This window comes from Nycticebus coucang, chromosome 2 (genome assembly GCF_027406575.1).
Source record: "Nycticebus coucang isolate mNycCou1 chromosome 2, mNycCou1.pri, whole genome shotgun sequence".
NCBI classification, from domain to species: domain Eukaryota; kingdom Metazoa; phylum Chordata; class Mammalia; order Primates; family Lorisidae; genus Nycticebus; species Nycticebus coucang.
Window position 1 is genome coordinate 120,081,989 of NC_069781.1, and position 22,137 is coordinate 120,104,125.

Genomic DNA, 22,137 nt, shown 5'->3' on the forward strand with positions numbered 1-22,137 from the left:
TGGAAGAATGAAAGACTAAGAATAAGCAAGATACTTTTTAAAAAGAAGACAAGGGTTGAACAGACTTGCCCTAGTAGACAAAAAAGCTTATAAGGTTACAATAATTAACACAGGGGAGAAAAATAGGCCAAGGTATAATAAATTTTTTTAGCACTCAGAAACGTATGTGTATATGCAGATGGATGGATGAATGGATGGATGGATGGATGGATGGATGGATGGATGGATGGATGGATGGATGGATGGATAGATGGATGGATAGATGGATGGATGGATGGATGGATGGATAGATAGATGATAGAAAGAAGACAGAGAAGTAGACGTGGGGGTGAGTGTAAATGTTTTGTTCATGTCCTTGCAAATCAGTGTGAAAGGGAGAACCTATTCAATAAAACCATTTGAGAAAAATAAAGTGATATTATTACTTTATACCAGTCACAAAATGAATCGTAAATTCTGGATGAAATTTAAAATAGAACTTGTGTTTTAAATATATCTTTAAAATTTAAAATTTTAGACATACAGAAACATTGCAACAGGGAATTCCCTCATATCCTTTATCAAGTTTCCCCTATTGTAATCATCTCGTGTCACCATGATGCATTTGTCACACCTGAGAAACCAAAATAAGTACATTTCTACAAACTAAGGACTATATTCCGATTTCATCAGCTCCCTCCCCACCAAATGTTCTTCCCCTATTCCAGGATTCCTTCCAGGATAGCACATTACATTTAGTCATCATCTCTCCTTAGGTTTCTGTGATGGGTGATAGTTTCTCAGACTCTCCATGTCCTTGACTGCCTGATAGTTGTGAGGAGCCCTGGGCAGGTTGTGCATAGACTGTCTCTCAATTTAGCTATGTCAGTGGTGGTCATACGTTTTGTTGAGGAGGACCACAGAGGTGAAGTGCCAATCTTACCTCATCATATGAAGAGCACATGCTTATCGTGTGACTTCTGATAATGAGATTATCTCTCCACCAATGAGACTGACTCTCATTACCTGGCTGAGATAGTATTTGCCCGTTCCTCCCCCCCAGTAAGTGTTCCCCCTTTCCATACATTTGGGACTTAGCCAATGACAGCTCCACATCCTTGAGTGAGGAGTCTCCACATAAGTTATTTGGAATTCTTCTGTAAGGGAGACTTAAGAAATATGGTATTTTTAAAAGAAAAGAGACACCATTTTACTTCAAGGAGGAAAATATTTCCTAAGATACTGATTATATATGAGTACCATATACCAAGTTAAATGACAAATGATACACTGAGAAAAAAGAATTCCAATGCATGTATCCAACAAAGAATTTGCAATATAGAACCAATAACAAATTCCCACAAATAAAAAAAGAAAATAGCAACAACTATATATATATATATATACATATATATATATATATATATATATATATATATATATATATACCTAGAATGAGAAAGGGATATGAATAGGAAATTCACAGAACAAGAAACCCCAATTGAGATTATGTGCAACCTTGGTAGCAGCCAGGGAAATGCATCTTAAAAGTACAAGGAGATAACATCTACCACCCATCAGTTTTGGGAAAAAAATATTTGATAATATCTAACATGGAAATACAGGGTAAGAAGTTCGTCCATTTAATGATTATAGAAATATGAGTTGATAGCATCACTTTGGTGAAACATCTAGCAATAACATGAAATTAAGGATTTATAAACACTCAATTATAGGGTTATTCTATAAAGATGTACTTATCAAATATTTTTGTGCATAAGAATTGGCTGAGGAGCTTGTTAAAATGCAGATTTTTTCTAAACTGGTAAAGGTTTTATTAAATCCACATAAGTAAAAACCATTTTATTGTGTGGGATTGGGGGATGGAGCAGCAGAGAAGGGGGGGTTAGGCCACCAGGGGGTGGGGGGTGGGGATGGAGTGACAGGTGGAGTGACAGGACAGAGAATAGAACCAGGCTGGGCTGGCCAAGCGGGGAACCCAGCCTCAGGGGCCATCACTGGGATCACCAAAATGCAGATGTTGATTCGGTGGGGTCCAAGCATCATTTCTGCAAAACTCCCAGCTCATGCTGGTGCTTCTAATGCCTGCAGGTTGAGAAGTAAGACTCTAGAGTAGCGGTCGGCAAACAATGGCACAGGGACCAAGGGCCAAATCTATCTCTTGCCTTTTTTTTTTTTTTTTTTTTTGTAGAGACAGAGTCTCACTTTATGGCCCTCGGTAGAGTGCCATGGCCTCACACAGCTCACAGCAACCTCCAACTCCTGGGCTTAAGCGATTCTCTTGCCTCAGTCTCCCAAGTAGCTGGGACTACAGGCGCCCGCCACAATGCCCGGCTATTTTTTTGTTGTTGCAAACTTGGCCGGGGCTGGGCCTGAACCCGCCACCCTCGGCATATGGGGCCGGCGCCCTACTCACTGAGCCACAGGCGCCGCCCAATCTCTTGCCTTTTTAAATGAAAAAAGTTTTATTGGAACATGATCCTTTGTTTACATGTTGTTTATGACTGCTTTCAGACTACAATGGCAGAATTTAGTAGTAGCAACACACGACTGTATGGTATGCAAAGCCTAAAATACTTTCTATGTGGCCCTTTATAGGAATAGTTTGCCAACTGTTGCTGTAGAGAAACTTTCCCTCGTGTGCTTCAAGAGGCTTATATAATAACATGGGTTGCAACTTTTTTTTTAGAATAATAAAAAAAATACAAACAAGTGCCAATTGGTAGAACAGATAAATTTGCAGTATAGTCATGCAGTAGACTCCACCAGTTAAAATTAATGAATGAGAACTACAGGCATCGAAATGGCGAAATCTAGAAAACATCCCTTTTTTGAAGTTCAAAATTATGCAAAACCATACTGTAATTTGGTTATGGATATATGCATATGTAGCCAAATTATTACAAGATGCCTGAAAAGGATAATCAACTATTCAGAGCAGCAGTTACCTCCAGGGAGAGGGAGGAAGATGAACAAAGGCTTGCATGGACTCACGTGGGTTCTCAGCCATTGCTGGGATTATTTCTTCAAAAACTTGCAAAGAAGATATCAAAATATTATAAATTGTTAATGCTGGGTGGTAGGTGCAGAGTTTTGATATTCTCTACACTTTTCTGCTATTTCATACATTTCAAATATTTGAAAAGCGTCAAAAGACTTAAGAAAGGAAAAATATGCTGAATCTAAAGACAGATATTTTGAAGTACAAGGAAGGGAATGAAGATGGATTATTAATACCTGAGATTCTCTCTCCTCTCGATTAAGCAAGAAAATAAAATGCTCCTTTCTTACAAATGGTCCCTGGAACAGTGAATTTTGAGAATGGTAAAGAGGTTTTGCCATATGACTAATATTACTCCATGGCTTATGGAATATTTTGATTCTAAGAGGTCACTTCAACCTAACTCACAGAGTGGAAAGAATTTCGCTTTCACTGGTACTAACATTTCACTTCTTTAAGCCAAGATCAGCTTGTTGTTGGGATAGTCTCAGCAATGCCAAAGGTGACGTCTCCCAGCACTCTCTTCCCACTTCTGAATGAGTCTTAAAATACCCATCAGGGATGAGCTGTGGAAAGCCTTCAAGATTCAGGGACTCAGGGATGAGCCTTTTGCTTTTGTCTGAGAATCTATATTCTGTGCCCCTTTATCTCATCCAGGTGTGGACAGCCTCCCACTGTGGTGTGCCGTGGGCATGATTTCATGAGCTAAACATGATTGGTGTGCATTCAGCCTCAGCGCCCTGCTCCCGAGCAACTGCTCACAGCTAGAGCCAGACTAGGAGGGGCAATCTCATTCCTCATTTTCCCAGCAGCATCAAGGAAATTTAACAGGGAGAGACACCCTATTCTGAAGTTGGGGATCTCAGTTCAACATTCTTCACTATACAGAATAGGGACATTTGAATGTCCTATAAAACCTTTGTAACATGGTTATTATTATAGGTGAATAGAAACACTTTAGGTCCAACCATCTTGTATGAAATAACACTTATATTAAAAAGTTCTGATAGTTGGTATTCAACAACATTTTGCCATATGCCTTAAGCACATTGGGCAATGTATAGAAGGCACAGCCAGCTGATAATAGAAGGGCTACCTTCTCTCCTGGCAGCAGTGTATGAGCACAGCATTCCCATACCCATACAGTTCAGTTTCTGAGTGATCTTCCCTCTCTGAGATAGGTTTGTCCCTCTGCTGTAGGTTTCCAGCCAGTTGCTTGTAATTGTTAACCATGACCAGAGGGAACACACGTTTGGTATTATAGGGGCAGTCAATAAGGCTTGCAGAGATGGCATTCTGTAGTATTTAACACATAGCCCATAACCTTGTGCAAATAAACTTAATGTTTATTGTAAAGTTTAAAACTCAGACGTGAAGACAAATCATGCAGGTATTATAAGTAAGTAAAGAGGTGGAGGGTGATAGGGAGTGGTGGGGAATATGGCAAACTAGAGAGCATAGACCTTGTTTAAATGAGTAGCCACCACTCTATTCTAGCTGATTATCACGGTTCAGAAATGTTGGCCAAGAATTGGCAGAACTCTTGGATTTTTAAGGAAGTGAGAAATAGGGATATTGTAAATGTGAAATATCTCTAGTTGTAAATGTTGGCAAGTAAATAGAAAATTAAAAATGATATAATCCCTGCTATTTAGCTATATATGGCCTATGGCTCAGAATATAAAAGATTTAAGCCAGTGGTTCTCAACCTATGCATTGTGACCCACAGGAACTATATTAAAGGGCTGCAGCATTAGGAAGGTTGAGAACCACTGATCTAAGCTTTAAGCAACCTAACTTGTGGTCAGCAAGCCTAGTTGGGGCTCACCCACCTGGGCCAGTGTCACCAGACTTTATTGTATCTGATGACAAGAGAAGAAAGAATTGAAATTCACCCAAGCAAAGGTCCAGAAAAAGCAATCATAATTTTATCTCAGGAACCATGAGGATTCCTTGGTGACCACCTTCCCATGGCCTTGGCGGGGCCACCACACATGGGCAGGAAAAGAAATAGGAAATTTGCTGAAATTTTTAAGGGAAAATAAGTGTCTGTGAGGGAACTTGTCTTCACCTTGACGTACTCTTCTCTCCACCCTTGTTCTCACAGTGGCCTGGAGAAGGGTGCCGGGGAGAGTCTGGGTGCCATGCTCGGCCTTCTAGAGGTATTCTCAAATGTGTTACACCCTTGGCCCAGGTGTGACTATGTTCTGAGTAATTGCTCCTCTCTTCAGAACCATTACTGTATTTTACCATGTAAATGTACACCCATTTTTTTTGCCCAAACTGTAAGGAAAACGCCCCTCAAGGAAGTGGTCGGCTCAGCCAGGAGAGACACATCTGGGAAGGCTAATACTCCCCTGGTAAATGTACAAATCACATCACCCTCTTGCAGCCGCCTGCTCGGTGGAGACTGCCCCTCCCTCTCTCCCAGGAGCCCTTCTCTTCCTGCCATATTGGGGGCAGATGGCCCCGTGCATGGCTGGTGGGGCAGGAGCTTCAGAGGCTACTTGGCCTGGGGGCAGCCAGGCAGTCCCAGGGGCCCGTGCAGGGCTCCCAGTCCCCTCCACATGGCCAGGCCTTGGGCCTCAGGCCTCAGCCCTCACCCCGCATGGCTGCTGCCCACCTCTCTAGCTCTGCCATCTCCCTTGACTGTGACACTCTGCAGAGGCTGCTCCAGCTGGCTCCTAGCCTGGAACTCTGCGTGCCCAGTGGGCCCAGGCAGGAGGAGTCTGGTGCCCCAGGAGGCCTGCTGGGTTCCTTCACTCCTGCGCCATACTACCCATGTATAATGTATATCCTTATTTTTCCCTTAAAATTTTCAGTAAAAATGGTGTGAATTATACACAGCAAAATATGGTGCTGTCTTCCATTCATGAGGTTCTTTTTCATCTTTCCTAGGCTAAACTCCCAGAAATAACATCAAAATGAAGGAGTCAATGTCCAGACAGATTTTGAGATTCCTTATTTGGAAGGTTCCAAAGCACACAAAGCATTCTGTGAGAGTGGTGGGCATCCCAGGCTAGCATGCAGAAAGTGAAGGCACCTGGGGTCAGTCAGCCAGAGGAGGGAATGGCGGGGCCTGGTGCTGCTTGCCTCCCAGAGCTTGTGGAAAGGGCCCTGCTTCCTCTGGCGAGTGTCCTGGCCTCACTGCCTTGACCTCTAGGTCCAGGGTATTGACCTCTTCCTGGGTATTGGCTTCCAAAAAATGGGAGCCATACTGCGAGGTAGCTAATTACAAAGACTTTGGGGTTATGAAGATGGATTCAAACTCAGACTCCGCCACAATGTGAACTTGGATCTCATTTTCCACATTGTTGAGGCTTAATTTTCCGACTTGTAAGATGGGAAGTTAATGCTATCCACTTTTTAAGGGTTTTGGGAAATAATGAATTAACTATGAGCAATGCCTGGCACTGTGACGGTGACCTTACATAAGTCTTTGGATTCCAGGGTACCCGCAACATACCTGATGGCTGGTTTGTTATAGCTAGGCATTGCTTGGGGTTCCCTTCTTCTCCTCATACCTGCCTGCAGCATGGCTCAACAACATTTCACCTCTTCTTACCCTTTGGGGAAGGTTGTGGCTAGAATGGCACCCTGTCTGGGGTGGGGTGCCCCTCCCACACAAATTGTTTCAGGCCTCTGGCTCCCCTTTAGGTAAGCCCTAGAGGACCCCAGTGTCGGGCCTGCTGGCATCAGCTCCTGCTGGTGCCAATGCCTTTGTCACAACCAGTGCTATGCATTGGTGCCAAGCATTATTGTGAGGTAGCAACTTCTAGATGATGAAAGAATACAATTGAAGAGGGAAACATTTGAAAATAATCCAGTAGAGTTCCATTTGGTATTGGGCTTTTTATTAAGGCCTTAGGTAGTGAAATTATCATGTCAGATAAGAAGAGGACGAAACAGGGGCAGAGGGAGGCCTTCGGGAATCCAAAGTGAGATGACAAGACAGTAGGCAGAAGAGGAGGGAAGTTCTTTTCATTGGCAGGTGCTGGGAAGCTGGTAGCTCTAGAATCTCAAGGCCCGAGGGCACGACTGAAAACCATGAGAGAGGAGATGATTGGGGTGTCAGAAAAACAGGAGATTGCAAGGGTGAGCCTCCTCTTAGTAGCATGGCCCTAGGAACTGGCTTTTTCTTGCTGCAGTGGTTAGAAAAGACTCATCTTTGAAGACTGAACCTACTCTTGGCTCAATGAGAATGGCACTAAAACCTTCTCACTCAATAATATGCATGCTCAGAGCCTCTTCCCCCCTAGCCTCCTCCTTTACAATGCTCTTCCCTTTCCCCAAATAATCCCACAGCCTCTGGCTTGCTTCTCAGGAAACGTATACTTAGACAATCCCTGAAGACCAGGCTCTGTTCTGAATTACAGAGGGCCTACCAGTACCTTTATGCTGGACGATTTGGGGAAAGCTGCTGACAGACAGAGGAAAAGGTTAGACATGGGGGTCCATGGGCCCCTGGTGGGAAAGACCTTCTTTGGAGGTGTATTTTTCCCTCTTTGGCCTTTTCTCCACCAATCTATGCCTTTCTCAGTGTCCATTAAGGTCCTGGTCGCCTCTGCCCTCCCCTCAGTAAATGCCTTTTCGTTTCTGCTCTGGGGTTGTTTGGAGACAGAGGGGGAGGGATGGAGGATTTTGGAGCAGTGCCTCTTATGCTATCAGCCTTTAGCTTTTAGAATCTTGGAAAGGCTCCACCTGGGAAAGAGTTCCAGAGAAAACAAACTTCAGATCCCAGCTCATATGGGAAAAGGCTCATGTTCACGAAGGCAGCTTCAGAGACCTTGGCAGAGACTTAGGCAGGCTTGGCCCTGGCCTTTAATGGATCCGACATGGAGCCTTCCAGGGTCCACAGATGCTGCGTGGTCTCCAAAGGAGATTTCACTCTGAGAAGCTATGATGATATCTCTTTCATAGGAACTATAGTCCTCGGGTCTCTAGTGAACCTTTGTTGTTCCAGTGGTGTATGCCCTAGCAAAGGCAAAGGCTTTTTCAAGGGCCAAACACGCCACCCCCCACCCGTATCCTCTTCGTCCCCCTTGTCACGCTGCTTTCCTCTTAGAAATCAGCTGAATTTCGAGGATGAGGTTGAGTCTAGCAGGATTATCTCCCAAGTCATAAGAATCATCCTTCCAGGCTCAGGAGTGGCAGCAATAGGCACAATTTTGGGATGATCTGGCCCAAGAAAGGGAATATAGGGCAAGCATGTTAGGAAAAGTGTTGGACAGGGCTCATGGTGATGACGAATCTTTCTTCTCTGACTCCAGCTTGTACCATTCTCATATCACTGTGAGATACTCAGAGGATACTGAATCGAGATTTAATGCATAAAATGAACCAAGTGCCCCTACAGGCAAAGCAATGTACGCATAGGAGCTGAGAGCACCTGGATTTCTGTTTCTGGCATTGTGCACTTAAGAAAAATACTTCCCCATGTTTTTGCACTTAGGGGGCTCAATACTGACCATTAATTCCCCCATGTCTGCCTCTTCTGCCAGGGGTCTTTTCAAACATAGACAATCATGGGATATTAAACTTGAAGGACAATAGAGATCATCTAGTCTCATCAACTCACTATATATATGAGGAACCTGAGGTCCAGAGTGGGGATGTGTCTTACCCAAGGTCACATGGTGAGTTACCTCCTTTGACATCTTTCTATGCAGTTGAGACCCCTCCCCCTGCCAATTTTGACTCTTAAGACATTAAGACGCACTTATCAAACCCCAGAGGACTGGGATGTGTGGTACTAAAATCCCTTAGGTTAGAGGAGTCTCCTTGGAGGGAAGGAAGCTTGGTAGGGTTCAGGTAAGGGGTATGGGGGAAACAAGAGAGGGGCCATGGCCTGGAGAAGCCGTGGCCTGTCACCAGCCTTTTCAGCAGGCTGCCCAGACCAATGGCCTTTTTTTGCTTTACCCCAAGACTCAAGAGAGCCCTTGTCTGGCGTCAGCACAGGGATCCTATCTCAGAGTCATCTCATCTTGAAACTGAGCCTCCCTCTAAACATGATGTCATAGATAAGAAAGGTTCCCTCTATATTCACAAATCTGACCTCTCTCCTTTGCAGAGGGAAGGGTCCCAACACTCAGAATGACTCAATACTGTTTTGATCGTAATATGTTCTGGACGAGAGAGGGGAAAGTCTCCATGAAACCAAATTTTGTATTAATCTCTTTCCATCATATCACCAATGTCCAACAGCCTATTTTGTCTTCCCCTGCCTGCTTATAATCTTTCATGAAAAGATAGGCTGACCCTATCCACACAGCTGCATAAACACAAATATATAGGCAAACACACACACACACACACACTCCTTACAAACACTTTTTAAATCTGGGGTTGATCAAGCAACATCTTTCTGGCTATTTGATCAGAAATACTCACATATTTAGTGCTAATTTAGTCCAGGGCTGTGTGGCCAGGAAATAAATGAGCTGGCCATTGCAGATATCCTCCTTGCTTGAGGCAGCTCCTGGTCCAGTGACCACCAATTTTACTTCTCCAGGGTATTTCTAGGCCCTGTAAGTATTGGAATTATAGGAAGGTTGAAAGATCAGCCATCACTTCCCAAACCTTCCACAGACCTGGTGAGATGAGGCACAAATGTCACTGAGAAAGACTTTGCAGGCTAGGAAGCCTGGTGTGGTCAAAAGTGGTCTGTGCAGGTTTAGTTCCTAGAATTAGAAATGCCCATCTGGGATCCCTAAAGAATATAAGTTCTGGGACAGCAGCAGAGCCTTCTCCTCCCATCCCTCAGCCCTATAGTGACCCTGCGTGCACACCCTAACCCCACATGCCTGTCAACTCATCATTAGGGCTGCTACTTCCTGGAAGATGATTACAGACCAAGACCCATTTAGAGAGGCTGTTCCTCCTCTTCCATGATGACCCAAGGCCCAGCCCTCAAATATTTTGCTCACTTCCCTTCCTCGGTTCAGTGGAGGCTGCAGCAAAATGGAGTGTTTCCAGTTGCTTGCTTTTAAGTTTATCCCCTCCTCCTGTCCTTCCCTTTTGCTGACAGTTCATTTGGCCGTTTCCAATATATCTGTATCCATATCTCTAGTTCTTTCCCTTTCAAGCCCCCTCTCTGTTGCCCCTCCTAATTCTGATCTTCTTTGGGGTTTTGGTTTTTACTTTATTTTGCTTTTTTCTGTTTTTCTGTTTTTTTTTTCTTTTTGTTTTTTTATAGGTTTCAGAGAAATTATGTTGAATCCAATAAGCCTTCCTGGACATTCCAAGCCTCTTAACCATGGCATCTATGTTGAGGATGTCAATGTTTATTTCAGCAAAGGACGTCATGGCTTTTAAAAACTCCTTTTAAGCCTCCTTGTTTTGATGTCACCTTGGTAGGCTGGGCCGTCTGAGAGGTTGGAAGCTCTAGGCCTTGTTCTCTTTGGATCCAGGGAAGCTAAGTAGAAACTGCATGAGCCACTGGTGACCCCACACCCTTTAACTCCACCATGATGGGTGTTTTCCCCCATCCACCACTGGCAGGGTTGCCCCTTTCCTCCAATCATCACTGTGCTCCTTTTTTTGCCCCCGGCCTATGAGGCAGCTCCTGCCACCATTTTTAGAGCCAATAAAGAGAATTAAAACCCTGTGCACCAGGAGCATCTTTTAAACACACTAGCCATCCTCTTGCTTTACAAAAACAACCTAAGCACCACGGGAAAGCCTGATGAAGTCCAGCCATGCTCCAGCCTCACTTTCTCTGCCTGGAAGCGTGAGGTCTCCCTGCCTCTCCCTAGGATATCGTGCTGTCCTCTTAGTGACCTCGTCGCCCTGCAACCTCCAGTGGGGAAGAGTCACAGAGAAAATGTAAGCAGAGGTGGAGACGGTGCGGTAAGAGGAGGGGAGCCAGGCCCGAGTATTGACACCGAGTTAGGTCTCAGAGGAAAGAATGGAAACCAATCACTTTATATACATATATATATTATTTTTTTTGGTGGAAAAGAATTTATCCTTTTTTGTTTTTGTTTTTGGACACATTTGCCCCTTCCTTCTTGTTCTCTCTGCAACGGCTCACAGTGAGTGCGATAGTAGAAAACTCCTTGGGAAGGAGTTTCTCCAGGCTCCTCCTTGGCCCCTAGAGCTGCAGTTCCAGCGAGCTTTGGCTGCAGGACGTCTTGCCTGTGATTTGGCCATCCTGCTAGGACCGCAAGGGACTGAGGGGAGCAGGGAACAAGGCCCTTCCTGCTAGTTCATGATCCCAGCATTGGCTCTCTTCCCCCACTTCCACTTATTCTTGACTATGAGAACTTTTGGAACCCAGTGGAATCAGCATTTCAAGGTCAAGATGAACTGAAGGGGAAGAGAAGTAAAACTTGGCCTCCTCCGGCCTCTCTCATGGCACCAATGGAAGTGTCTTCCTGTTCTCTGGTCAATATGTGTGTTTACTTTGCTTGCTTTGACTCACGCCTTACTCCACGGCCACCCTCTCCCAAAGAGGGGGTTTGTTTCCCCCATCTTCAACTTAATCCACTGGGAAGAGGGAAGGGGATGGCTTTCCCTTGCTTCCACAGGAAAGGCACATGTGTAGAGCCTGCAAGTCACCCAGATTTGCTGACATGTTGGTTGAGTAGACCTCTGGCTTGGCTCAGCTCTTCCCACCCATGGGGCCTCTATCATGAGAGGTCAGCAGAGACTGCCCGCCGAGGTGGAAAGCGTGGAATAGGGGAATCGGGAGCCTCCTGTGGGGAGCTGTTGGGACAAAATGGTGATTGTTTTAACCCAAAAGCCTTGGGGTGCTATTGCACAACAAGAGAATAGAGTATATGCCTTTGGCGGATTCACCTGGGAGTTCAGATTCCCACTTAAGGCTTTTACTTCCTGAGTCCATTGGACGGTAGATCTTCACGTCAGGTTCCCAGCCTGATTCTGCAGATGCCTCCACGGGAGTTAAAACCATGAAGCTTTTCAAATTCTTGCCCTGTATCTGGGGTGGCCTCCCAGGCACCTGAGTTTCCAGAGTCTCACCTGGAGATTCAGGTTCTGTTCAGGGCCCCCAGGTGTGTGTTTCTTTTACCCCCTCCAGCTTCCCTCTTCCCACTCCCCATTTCTCCATGTCCAGCTATTCCGGTCCTGCCCCCGGACCGTTTGGGGTCAGGGCCTCCTTCCAAGTGTGGCTTCAAGGAGTAAGCTTGAGGATGATTTTTTTTAATTATTGTAAATCATTACCTCATTTCCAGCCTTCTAGGCTCCATCCATCCTAGCATCTTTTATTCTGCCATTTTCTTCACCTTGTGCTATGACAATGGGGCGTTGTGTTTCCACAGAGACTTATAGGAGTGTTCAGTGTATAGTTTCTTAATAAACACTTTATTTTCTAATGAACCGACTGAATCAGACCTCTTATTTGGAAATTTTGCAAAAATATTAAAAATATAGAAATTCCAGGTTACGCACATTTTTTTTTTCTGATTTACTATTAACTTTTTACAAGAAGTTTCTTAGTTGAGCTTGGTTTGCAAAGGTGTTTACATTCTGTTCCATTGGTTGCTTTCACTGATAGTCCTACAGATAGATCAGATTTATACAGTGAAGTTTTTCCTCATCTTGCTAAGAAGGAATTAGAGACTCAGAGAATTTGAATGGTTCACCCAGAGTTACATAGCATGAGAAATCGAAGTAAAATTCAAACCTGACTCCAGCTGACACTACATGGGCCACTGATACTCCTATTCTCTTGGTGGTTGGGGTTTTGCTGTTGGTTTAGTAGCCAAGGCTGGCAGATATCTCCTCTTCAGAGATGATACTTAATGGGGTCTGCAAGTGAGGTATGGGGATCTTTTATCTTTGGTGCACCAGCAAGCCAGTGGGGTTCTCCCTGGGATAGAGTGGTTTTATGTATTCCCTATGGATCTTGGAAAAGTGACCTTGACCGGAGAAGGATGGGGCCTTGGGCTTGCAGGTCAACACACTGATCAGAGATGCTTCATGCACGTACACACTCAGGTGAGCCAAACTCCTATGGAAAGTCCCATGTGGCACCCCAGGAGAGAGAGGTTAAAAAGCCCTGGGATCCTACTGAGAGTAGAATGCTTAGATGAGCTGGCACAACTGTCTGCCCTTGGACCCTGACCTGACACGGCTAGATGGGTTTGAATACCTCCTATAAACTTGCACTGTCTTTCTTTTGGGAGGAGGGGCACTGAATGAGGTGCCTTGTGCAGGAGATCCGGAGCTAGAATGGAGAAGGAGGTCTGGGAAGGGTTCCCAGAGGGTCTGGACCCTTTGTAGTTCCCAGCAGGCCTTGCTGGAGCTTGTTCTCTTAGGATATTAAAGTAGGACAAGTAAACTAATATGGCTGAGCTCATGTTCAGGTATGACTGGGCATGGATCAGGCTAGGTTGGTGCCTTTCCACTTAATCTTTATCTACCATTTAAGTCCAATTTGATTTGACTCTCCTCACTCCAAATGGAAACTCCCATTCTCCCATAGAGTGGCCCGGGTGACAGGTTATCTTAGCTCTGAGTTTTTCTCTTCTTAGTGGTACCAGGGAGTCAGGGTTGGAACAAGGATTCCCTATAGGTTGAGACTGTTCTTAGCACCAGGAGGGGATGCATGTACTGAAGGGAGAACCTTCATGGAGATGTTTAAGCTTTGTTCTGATACATACAGCTGCCGGTGCATGGATGAGGAGGAGATGGGTAGAAAAGGTCCCTGGGAAGATGGGAGGGAAATGTTTCCAGAGCTCAGGGGGAGGTGACAGCATTGGCATGTGGAGGGAGGGCTCTCCTGATGTAGCCAGATGCATGAAGAGGAAAGGTCGGGCACATGGGTCTTTGGGAGGTTTAGGGTCAGGAAAGTGAGGGAGTTCTTGTCTGGTAGCTTCTATTTTGTCTATAAAGTGTGAGGCAAGGCCTTGTCCTATGAATGAGAAGATCCAAGGAGGGTTGAGAAGGTCTGAATTAGCAGCGGAAGAGTCTATGGCAGAGCACAGGGAAGCACGGAAAGATTGCCGAGGAGAAAGAGGACCTGGCTGAGACAGAAGCGAGATGTTTCATCTCCAGGCCCTGCCTTCCAATCTTTCTTCCTGAGTATTGAAGTCCCAGGGCATCTACCCCAATGTTTACAGCCTCTAGGGCAGTCAGCTGGCACAGGGTAGAGCTGGAGAGCTGAACTCAGCTCAGAAAAGATGTGGCTTGGACTGGGGCTTTAGTTCAAGGAGGCTCAGGGGGCCAGCCAGTTCTGCAGCTCCCCAACCTCTGGGTACGAATCTCATCTCCAGAATTTCATAGTGGCTTTCTAGGACTTAAGCTTGCCCTTAAAGGAGGTTGCAGAGGTTCACAGTTCACTGTTTAGGAACCCACTGTGCTTGCAGGGTGCTCCCTGGATCTTTGATCTTGAGGGACAGTGCATGTAGTTGCTGGGGGCTGGTTCTGAAACTCAGAGAATAAGAAACAACTTCACCATTATGATTTCATAGAATAAAGTGAAATCTGATGCACTGCCATCCAAGGACATGCCCATCTGAAACTGACTGCCAAGCTCCCAGGAATAGGATCAGTATGGGGCATTAACAATAATAATCATGTCTATCTCATCAATCACTTACTCAAAGCCAGGCAAATATTACCCATAAGGAAGCTGAGGCTCAGAAAGATTGAATAACTAGGCTGGGTTTTCACAGCTCAAAACCAGAAGAGACAGGACCAACACAGACCTGCCTGAACTTAGAGTGCTCTCAGTCACACTGCTGCCCCTTAGAACGCAGCCCACCTTATGCCCCTGGAAGACTGCAGTCCTGGAGGCTCTTCAATCATAGCACCACCCCCACTGCCAAGATAAAGAAGTCTTTAATGGGTCTTCAGGGCTGGGTGTCATCCCTAACTTCTTTCTGGAACTACTTGACCAGGCTGATTTTAAAGACTCTAGGAAAAAATGTCTATAATGACTTTTCCTCACTCAGTCTAGCATTTGGTGACCCTGGGCACCTGAAAATATGGTTAGTCTTAGATCTAAGATTAATCACCCAGTATACAGTTGGCAAGATTCCCCAACAGACAGCAGTGGACACTGATGCTGGGTAGGACCTTTTGTGTGGGACAAGCCCAATCCTTAGGAGCAGTAGGTTGGTCTGCCCAGGTCTGAGCAAGTGTGAGCAGTGTCAGACGAGGAGGTAGAGGAGCAAAGATCCTTGCTTGACCACCCAGCCCAGTGTGAGCTCTCTCCACCTCACCTCAAAGACCTCCTGGTGTGTCCAAGCTCGGCCATGCAATCTCACCCAAGAAAAGACCACATGCTAAGCACGTTCGATTTGGGAGCCAAGAAGCTGGCCTCTGGCTGCCCCATCTTTCCCCTCTTGTGTGGGAATTCCTTTCTGCAGCCAAGCTCACAGCAGCCCCATCCTCACCGTCACCTACCCAGACACAGGTGTGACCGCAGCTGGCACTGGGCTGTGACACCTGCTCTGACTTGGCCCTGTTCCTTCAGGTCACGCCCAGGCATGAACAAAGGATCAATCATCTCATACAATGGTGAGGCAGCAAGGGAGGGTCAGATGCCACAGAGAAAGCACAGAGTGGGCAGATCAGTGCAAGACGACTTCATTGTTGTGTAGCTTTCTGAACCGAGCCAGACATGGACTAGGCAGAGAGCTGGAGCCTTTGTTCCTTTAGGGTTTACCGATTCCTGTGCTGCAGCTTGCGGTTAGCGTGACTCTGGAAGCAGGAGCAATATGATCATGGCAGGGAGGTAGAGGAGTGAGGCTGGCTGCCCGAGGCTTCCTTGGAAAGGACTTCGGGAAAAAGGTCTTCGGTGTGGACCAGTGGAGAGCCTGGTTTGCATTTGGATTATCCAATGAGAGCCTGGGGCTCTCCTCCCCGCGCCCCCCTCACTCTACCCACCCACCACATTCCCACTCTTTCATGCTGGTTGATGTGGGCGAAGCTGCTTGCAGCCTCCAGTTTCCCTGGATAGCTCTGGGTCTGCATTTTGCCTTTAGAAATCCTACTGTTTCCACCCCCTATACTTCCCACCTCCCAAGAAAACCTTAGCCTAGATGTGACAATTTATTTCCTGAGCTAAATAAGACTTTCTTCAACCCTACTTGAACTCAAAAGTGAGTTGAGCTAAAGGAGACACACTGGCAAGAAATAAAGTCCCTTTTCTGCCTTTATTTTGGGTGGTTCTGATATTTCATCAGGATTCCGAGGCCCATTTGGGTGGTAGTTTTGTTCCAATTCCTCCCACTCAGTGGATAAAACTTCCTTAGAGTCACCCCAGGTCCCTGAAGGAGCAGAGCTCCACTTGCTCCGAGATGAGATTTCTGCGTGGGTAATGAGGTCTAAGACCTCTTTGGCATTTTTGTCCCTTTCCATCTGAATACTTCCCCCTCCTTTCACAAAATATCTGAGGGTGTGTGCTTGAGAGGGGTAGATCTGCCTTCCCCATTATCCTTGACTCTCAGGTATCTGCAGATACCTTGCTCAAATGGTCTGTGTTGTCTTGGGTCAGGAATGATGAGACCTGGGGAGAGTAAGGAAAATACTGGGCTTAAGCCTCTGAGTAGGTCATACTTGGCTATGAGATAAGAATCTCTGTGCAGTACAGATCCTATAGGGACCTAGAAGATGCTGATGGCTCAGATTTGCAGTCAAAGATTTCCAGCCCAAGTCTGTGTGGGTCCTCTTTGGGAAGGAATTTGGAACTCTGGGGTAAAAGGGAAAGGCAGGATTGTAGGACCTTCAGGACAATAAAACAGAAGCTGCACATGCTCCCTACACAGCACCAGAGGCACCCTGGGCTTCTCAGATCACAGTATTTCCCTGTGGCTCTCTGCCAGTGGGAACCTCTCTAGGCCTCTCGGATGGAGATGAACCTGACTTTGGTTCGGTGATGGGTGGAGATGGGGGCGTGTGGCATAAGACAAGAACAGAGCCTGACTTTTCTGAGAGCCCAAACCACAAGCAGTTCTCACTTCACTCTGTGTCTAAGAGCGATGTCAGACAATGTCTGGGAGCATGGAGGGGTGGTCCAAACTCCCTGCTCAGGCTCAGAGAGGGTGTGAAGAGCAAGGAGTGAGGCTGGCCAGGGGTGTGCATTCCAGAAGCAGAGTCTCTGGCTTGTGCTTTCATCCAAAGTTGAGCCAGAGAGCACCATGTCCACTCACATAGCACCACCGGCTTGGGCCCGACTTTGGTAAGTAACACTGGAGGCTTGGGTGGCTGACAGCGACAAGCAACTGCTCTTTCTGGCTCTTCCCTTCTCGGTTTCTGCCACCTGCGTGCTGTTACCACGGCAGCAGAATGAAGCCTGTCTCTGGCTTTTAGGACTTCACTGGAGCAAGTGATCTATTTCCCATAAAAAGATACATTCTTCCTTCCCTTCTCCCCAAGTTCATTCTGCAGTAAGGAGAAGGACTCAGCCTCGGTAAAGGTTGACCTTACTTCACTGCTGTCAAATTTGGGCTGGTGGTACTTCCTTTATGGGGTTCTGAAAGGCCACCTATTTTCTTACTCTGAAACTCACACTAGCTTCAGTCTGTTTTGCTTCTTAATGTTCTTTTAAAACTGTGCTGTGATATTTACTCTGCAAGTTTCACAATAGCCTTGGGTCCAAAGTCATGGGAGTCCTGACCCCTAAATGGACTTCTCAGGAAAAATGAGACGGTGTGGGGCTGGGGGAGGGGCCTCTCTTAGAGGAACGGGGTTTGTCTACAATGTCTGTGATACGGTCTTGAGCACAGGCCCGGGGACATACTTACTTCACATAGCCAGCTTCTCGAGGGTGCATGTGACATGGAGTGGCCTTGAGCTCCCTGAACACAACGAAGCCTCTCTCACTTCTGGTCTTTCTCAGCATCGGTCAGATAAACAGTCTCCAAGAGCTACCCTCCAGCTGTTAAGGAGGCAAGGTGAACCCTAAAGACAAAGCAAGAGTGTACCCTAATATCTGTGTTCCATGGGCCAACCAGGATAGGTGCTTCTCCCTGGGTCGTCCCACAGTCTTAGGCAGAAGGAAAAATTCCAGAACACAGTCTGGAGACTACCTAAATTCAGCCTATGAATTATATATACATCAAAGTGTCAACATTTTCTTGCTGTTACTTCTGAAAGAAAACTCACACAGCTGAGAACCTGAGAGTATATCCTCAAAGCAACTTTTGCTATGATTGTTAGTCCCTGACAATGCTCTGTGGCCAGGAGAGCACAGCCACGATCTGTGATGCTCCCTGGTCGCTCCCATCTGAGGGCACTGAGGCCTCTCACTTCCAAGAGGGCTAGATATAGAGCTGGCCAGCAGGGAGAACTTGAGTCTATTCTTTCTCACCATCAAGTGGGCAGCAGGGGAGATGCCACTAATATAGAACGTGTTCTGAGAACATCCTCCCTGGGAGAATTTAAATTCAGAGTTCATATTTAAATGACTCACAGAATCGTTCAATCTTCACAGCTGTCAACTTGGCTTTCTTGCTGCCATAGCAGGTGACCGCTTCACAGTACTTCTTTTTTTATTTTTTATTTATTTATTTTTTTTATTAAACCATAGCTGTGTACATTAGTATGATCGTGGAGCACCATACACTTGGTTCATAGATCGTTTGACACATTTTCATCACATTAGTTAACATAGCTTTTGTAGCGTTTTCTTAGTTATTTTGCTAAGACCTTTACATTCCACATTTACTAGGATTCACATATACCCTTGTAAGATGTACTTCTGACACCAAACGGCCACTCTGGTCATTCAGAAGACCAGAATAATCCCACTGTGCATTTTTAGGAAGGTGGTGATGGACATCTTAGCAATTTTATTGGGTCAACCACTTGACCAACTATTATCTCATATGAATTGATCAATTTTCTGGGCAAACTTCGCTTACTACTGCCTGGTTCTCTCTTAATTTGACATCCCCAACTTGTGGAGAAAAACCATTTTCTCTTACTTCAGTTGGTAGATAAATGATGTGAAGATCAAATGCTCCTCTTTTTACTGACTGCAGCGATGTCCCCCTGTAGTCTCACAAGATGCTTTCAGTCTGTCGTATGACTTTGAAGAATGTTGTATGGCATGGCCAGCTCTCAGAGAGTCACAATTTACATTAGGTCATTAAAGGCTGTGCAAAGTCCTGCTGTAAATAAATATTTTCATTCAACTGCTTTCCAATTCTGATTGAACACAACATTCTTTGCTTAACACCTCCTTGTATCGACTCAGCACACACACTTTAGGAAACATTGGGTGATGATGTGCTCAGAAGCTTTTAAAGAAGAACCCAGCAGGATGTATTTATCAACCACCCACCTTCTTATATCAAGAAGTCACCACACTGAGCACTCTACCCAGAAACCGTAGGCTCTGTGTCTCATTCCAGCCCGCCACGTAGAGTCAGGAAAGTTTCTGGTTGCTGGTGGGGAGATGCTCTTGTGAGAATGAGAAACTCTCATTGTGATATCGCAGAAGAAAATGGTAAGTCATTTCACAACACAGCTTAAGACTTCAGCATTAAACTTGGCCATGCTCCCAGACTGGTACAGGTGACATCATCTAGTGTTAGCACACATGAAGACCTGGATCCCAGGCCCAGCACTACCAAAAAGCAAAATGACTTTGGGTAAGTTACCTTTCCTTGTTCCATGTTCATCTCTGAGTATCTGGTAGACAGCTTGCTGATCTTCACATAAAAGACAGCACCAGGCTAGATGCCCCAAACGCTGTGTTCCCCATTAGGGAGCATCTTTTGTTTCTTGGTCCTCTCTACTGAATGTTCTGGTATATCAGGTGGGCAGAGTGAGAGGAATGGCTGCTCTTTCAGGTGAGAAGTAGTGGGTTTCTCTGGATAAAGAAGGAAGCAGAGGCTTGGGGGTTAATAGACCCTTTCTGTCACAGCTGGATAGGGCCAAGTGGGAGTTCTCTGCAAGATTTTCTAACTTTGATCTCAAGAAGGCAGCTCTGCCTAACAAATAGTCTGAAATGTCAAAGAATAAATGTTAAAGCTTGAGGGGTCATTCTCCAGGGAATTGCCTGGACTGGCAAGGGAGGGAGAGAGGGACACAGCAGAATCCTTCACATAAAGATTCTGGCTTGGTTTTGTGATATTTAAGAAAAAAGAAAACTCTGAATTATTTATAGCACAGAAGATGGAAACAGGATGTAGGGAAGAGGCTGGCCTTAATATGGAAGTTTATGGCCCATTTTTTAGCAGCCCTGTCTTAGGACTGGTAAAAGTCTTCTCCTTGGTGACATTGATGTCTATTGACGTCTCCTTATCTAGTATTATTATTAGTATTGTTATTATTTTAATTACAAAAATTCACACCCTTTGATATATGAGTTGGGGGAAGCAATTTCTAGACTTTTTGCAAAGCAGGAGTTACCTCTTTACCTTCAGAGGTCTCCAGCACATCCTTCAGTGTCCGTATCAGCCCCCAGCGGGCGCCTTTTCAAGCAAGGATTCATGGAACCCCTGCTCTAATAAGATCAGGAAGCTTCTTGCTTTGGGACTGAGCACCAATTGGCCATGTGAAGGGGAATTTCATCTCACAGTTGTTCCATCTGAAAGATGGAGACAGTTGTCCTGTACCTCCTCTGGGAATGCTGGGCACCTGACAAATGCCATGTGTTCATAATACCTTGGTACCTTGGGCGAGGTTGGGTAACATCTGTATTATGTGAAGGATAAAAAAGAAATAAGGAAATTCGAAAGGAATAAATCAGACGTGATTGAAGGATTAGTGGCAGAACTGGAGGGAATAGATTTGTTCATCACTTATGTTAGTCAGTGATGTTGTTTAGATGTAAAAATATAAAAAACAAAAAACCCAGTGCTTCCTGTTGACAGTTACATCCTGATTCTATAGCATGGGTAATTGAAATTCACTGATAATCCCCAAATTGCAGTTGAAATTAAAATCGTGTCACACGCTTTCTCTTCCCATTCTACAAATGATACAAATGTGCTCTTGGTCACTTTCCTTCCTATTAACTTTGTTTTGTTTTGTTTTGCACTTTTTGGCCGGGGCCGGGTTTGAACCTGCCACCTCTGGTATATGGGGCTGGCGCCCTACTCCTTTGAGCCACAGGCACCGCCCCCTTCTTCCCATTAACTTTGCATAATCTTGGGACACTCAGAGATGCAAACAAACGGAGCCAACTTGTGGACAGTTTGGGAGTGATGAGGTGAGGCTAGTGAAAATACACAGGAGATCATCAGTAAACCTCCAATCAAGTAACATTGTATTTAGGAGGCTTTTCTTTTATTGAAAATATCAATACTCTTGTTTTTTTCCTAGACCTGTTTTTTTCCACCTTGACAAACCTAGAGAATAATTTTCAGTTAAAATATCATAGTGACACTCCTGTTAGAAAACTCTGCAAATGGACTTATTCTTGTACTTAGTAACTTACTCTGCCTCACATGAAGGTCTTCTGATTTTTTTTTCTCCAGCCCTTACTCTCTATGGTGTAGAAACTGGACCAGCATCACTGCTCTAGGGCAGTGGTTCTCAAACGTTTTGGTCTTGAAAATTATCAGAACCCCAAAGAACTTTTGTTCCTGTGGGTTATTTTCACTTATATTTGCTGTCCTTGAAGTTAAAACTGAGAACAATTTTAAAACCCACGCACATGCACATGTATCACTTAGCTGTCAGAATGATGACATCATCACCCTTCTGAAAGCCACGGACAACTTCATAAATAATAACCGTGAGCAACGGGAGTGCAAAAATGCATAGACCATCTTAGCATCGCTAGGAAAATCATTTTGGCACATACATGTTCTGAAAAGGTCTTGGGGCCACCAGGGGCCTCCGGACCACATTTTGCGGCCTTCTGCTCTTGGGGAAAATGAGGCACAAGCAGATTCTGAAGTGAAATCTACCAGGCATGCACTTTGATCCAAGCGTAGGAGACTGTCAGTATCCCATTATATTTTTCTGTACACATCACCAATGGCCCCACGAGTGTTGATTTTGGCCAAAGTAGATGCAGCCATGCATGCTCAGTTGCTAAGAATATGGGGACTATACAAGAAGGATGTCACCTGTTATTAAGAAAACTGAGTAGTGGCTGCCTGCTTGTTCTGGAGAAGAACCTGGGCTTGATGCGCCAGTAAGTATCATTGGCTGATTAAAGAGACTCAGCATGAATAGGGTTTGCTAAATCCCACTGATGAGAGCAGGAG

At 45.3% G+C, this 22,137-nt stretch overlaps 1 protein-coding gene across 12 annotated transcripts in view; it reads left to right on the top strand.

Annotated features, from left to right (window-relative positions):
* The window catches only part of NTRK3 (neurotrophic receptor tyrosine kinase 3), a 367,735-nt gene that overhangs the window by 257,038 nt on the left and 88,560 nt on the right, over window positions 1-22,137 (top strand). For 2 of the 12 annotated variants that reach the window (XM_053581717.1, XM_053581718.1), the window contains 2 exons: window positions 8,503-8,637; window positions 10,197-12,340. The exons of 9 other annotated variants lie outside the window; for them this stretch is intronic. In XM_053581717.1, the coding sequence (XP_053437692.1) occupies window positions 8,503-8,637; window positions 10,197-10,315 (254 nt within the window). In that variant the 3' untranslated portion in view covers window positions 10,316-12,340. Of the gene's footprint in view, window positions 1-8,502; window positions 8,638-10,196; window positions 12,341-22,137 lie in introns of those variants that run through there. One more of the 12 variants, XM_053581719.1, reaches the window with a different exon arrangement.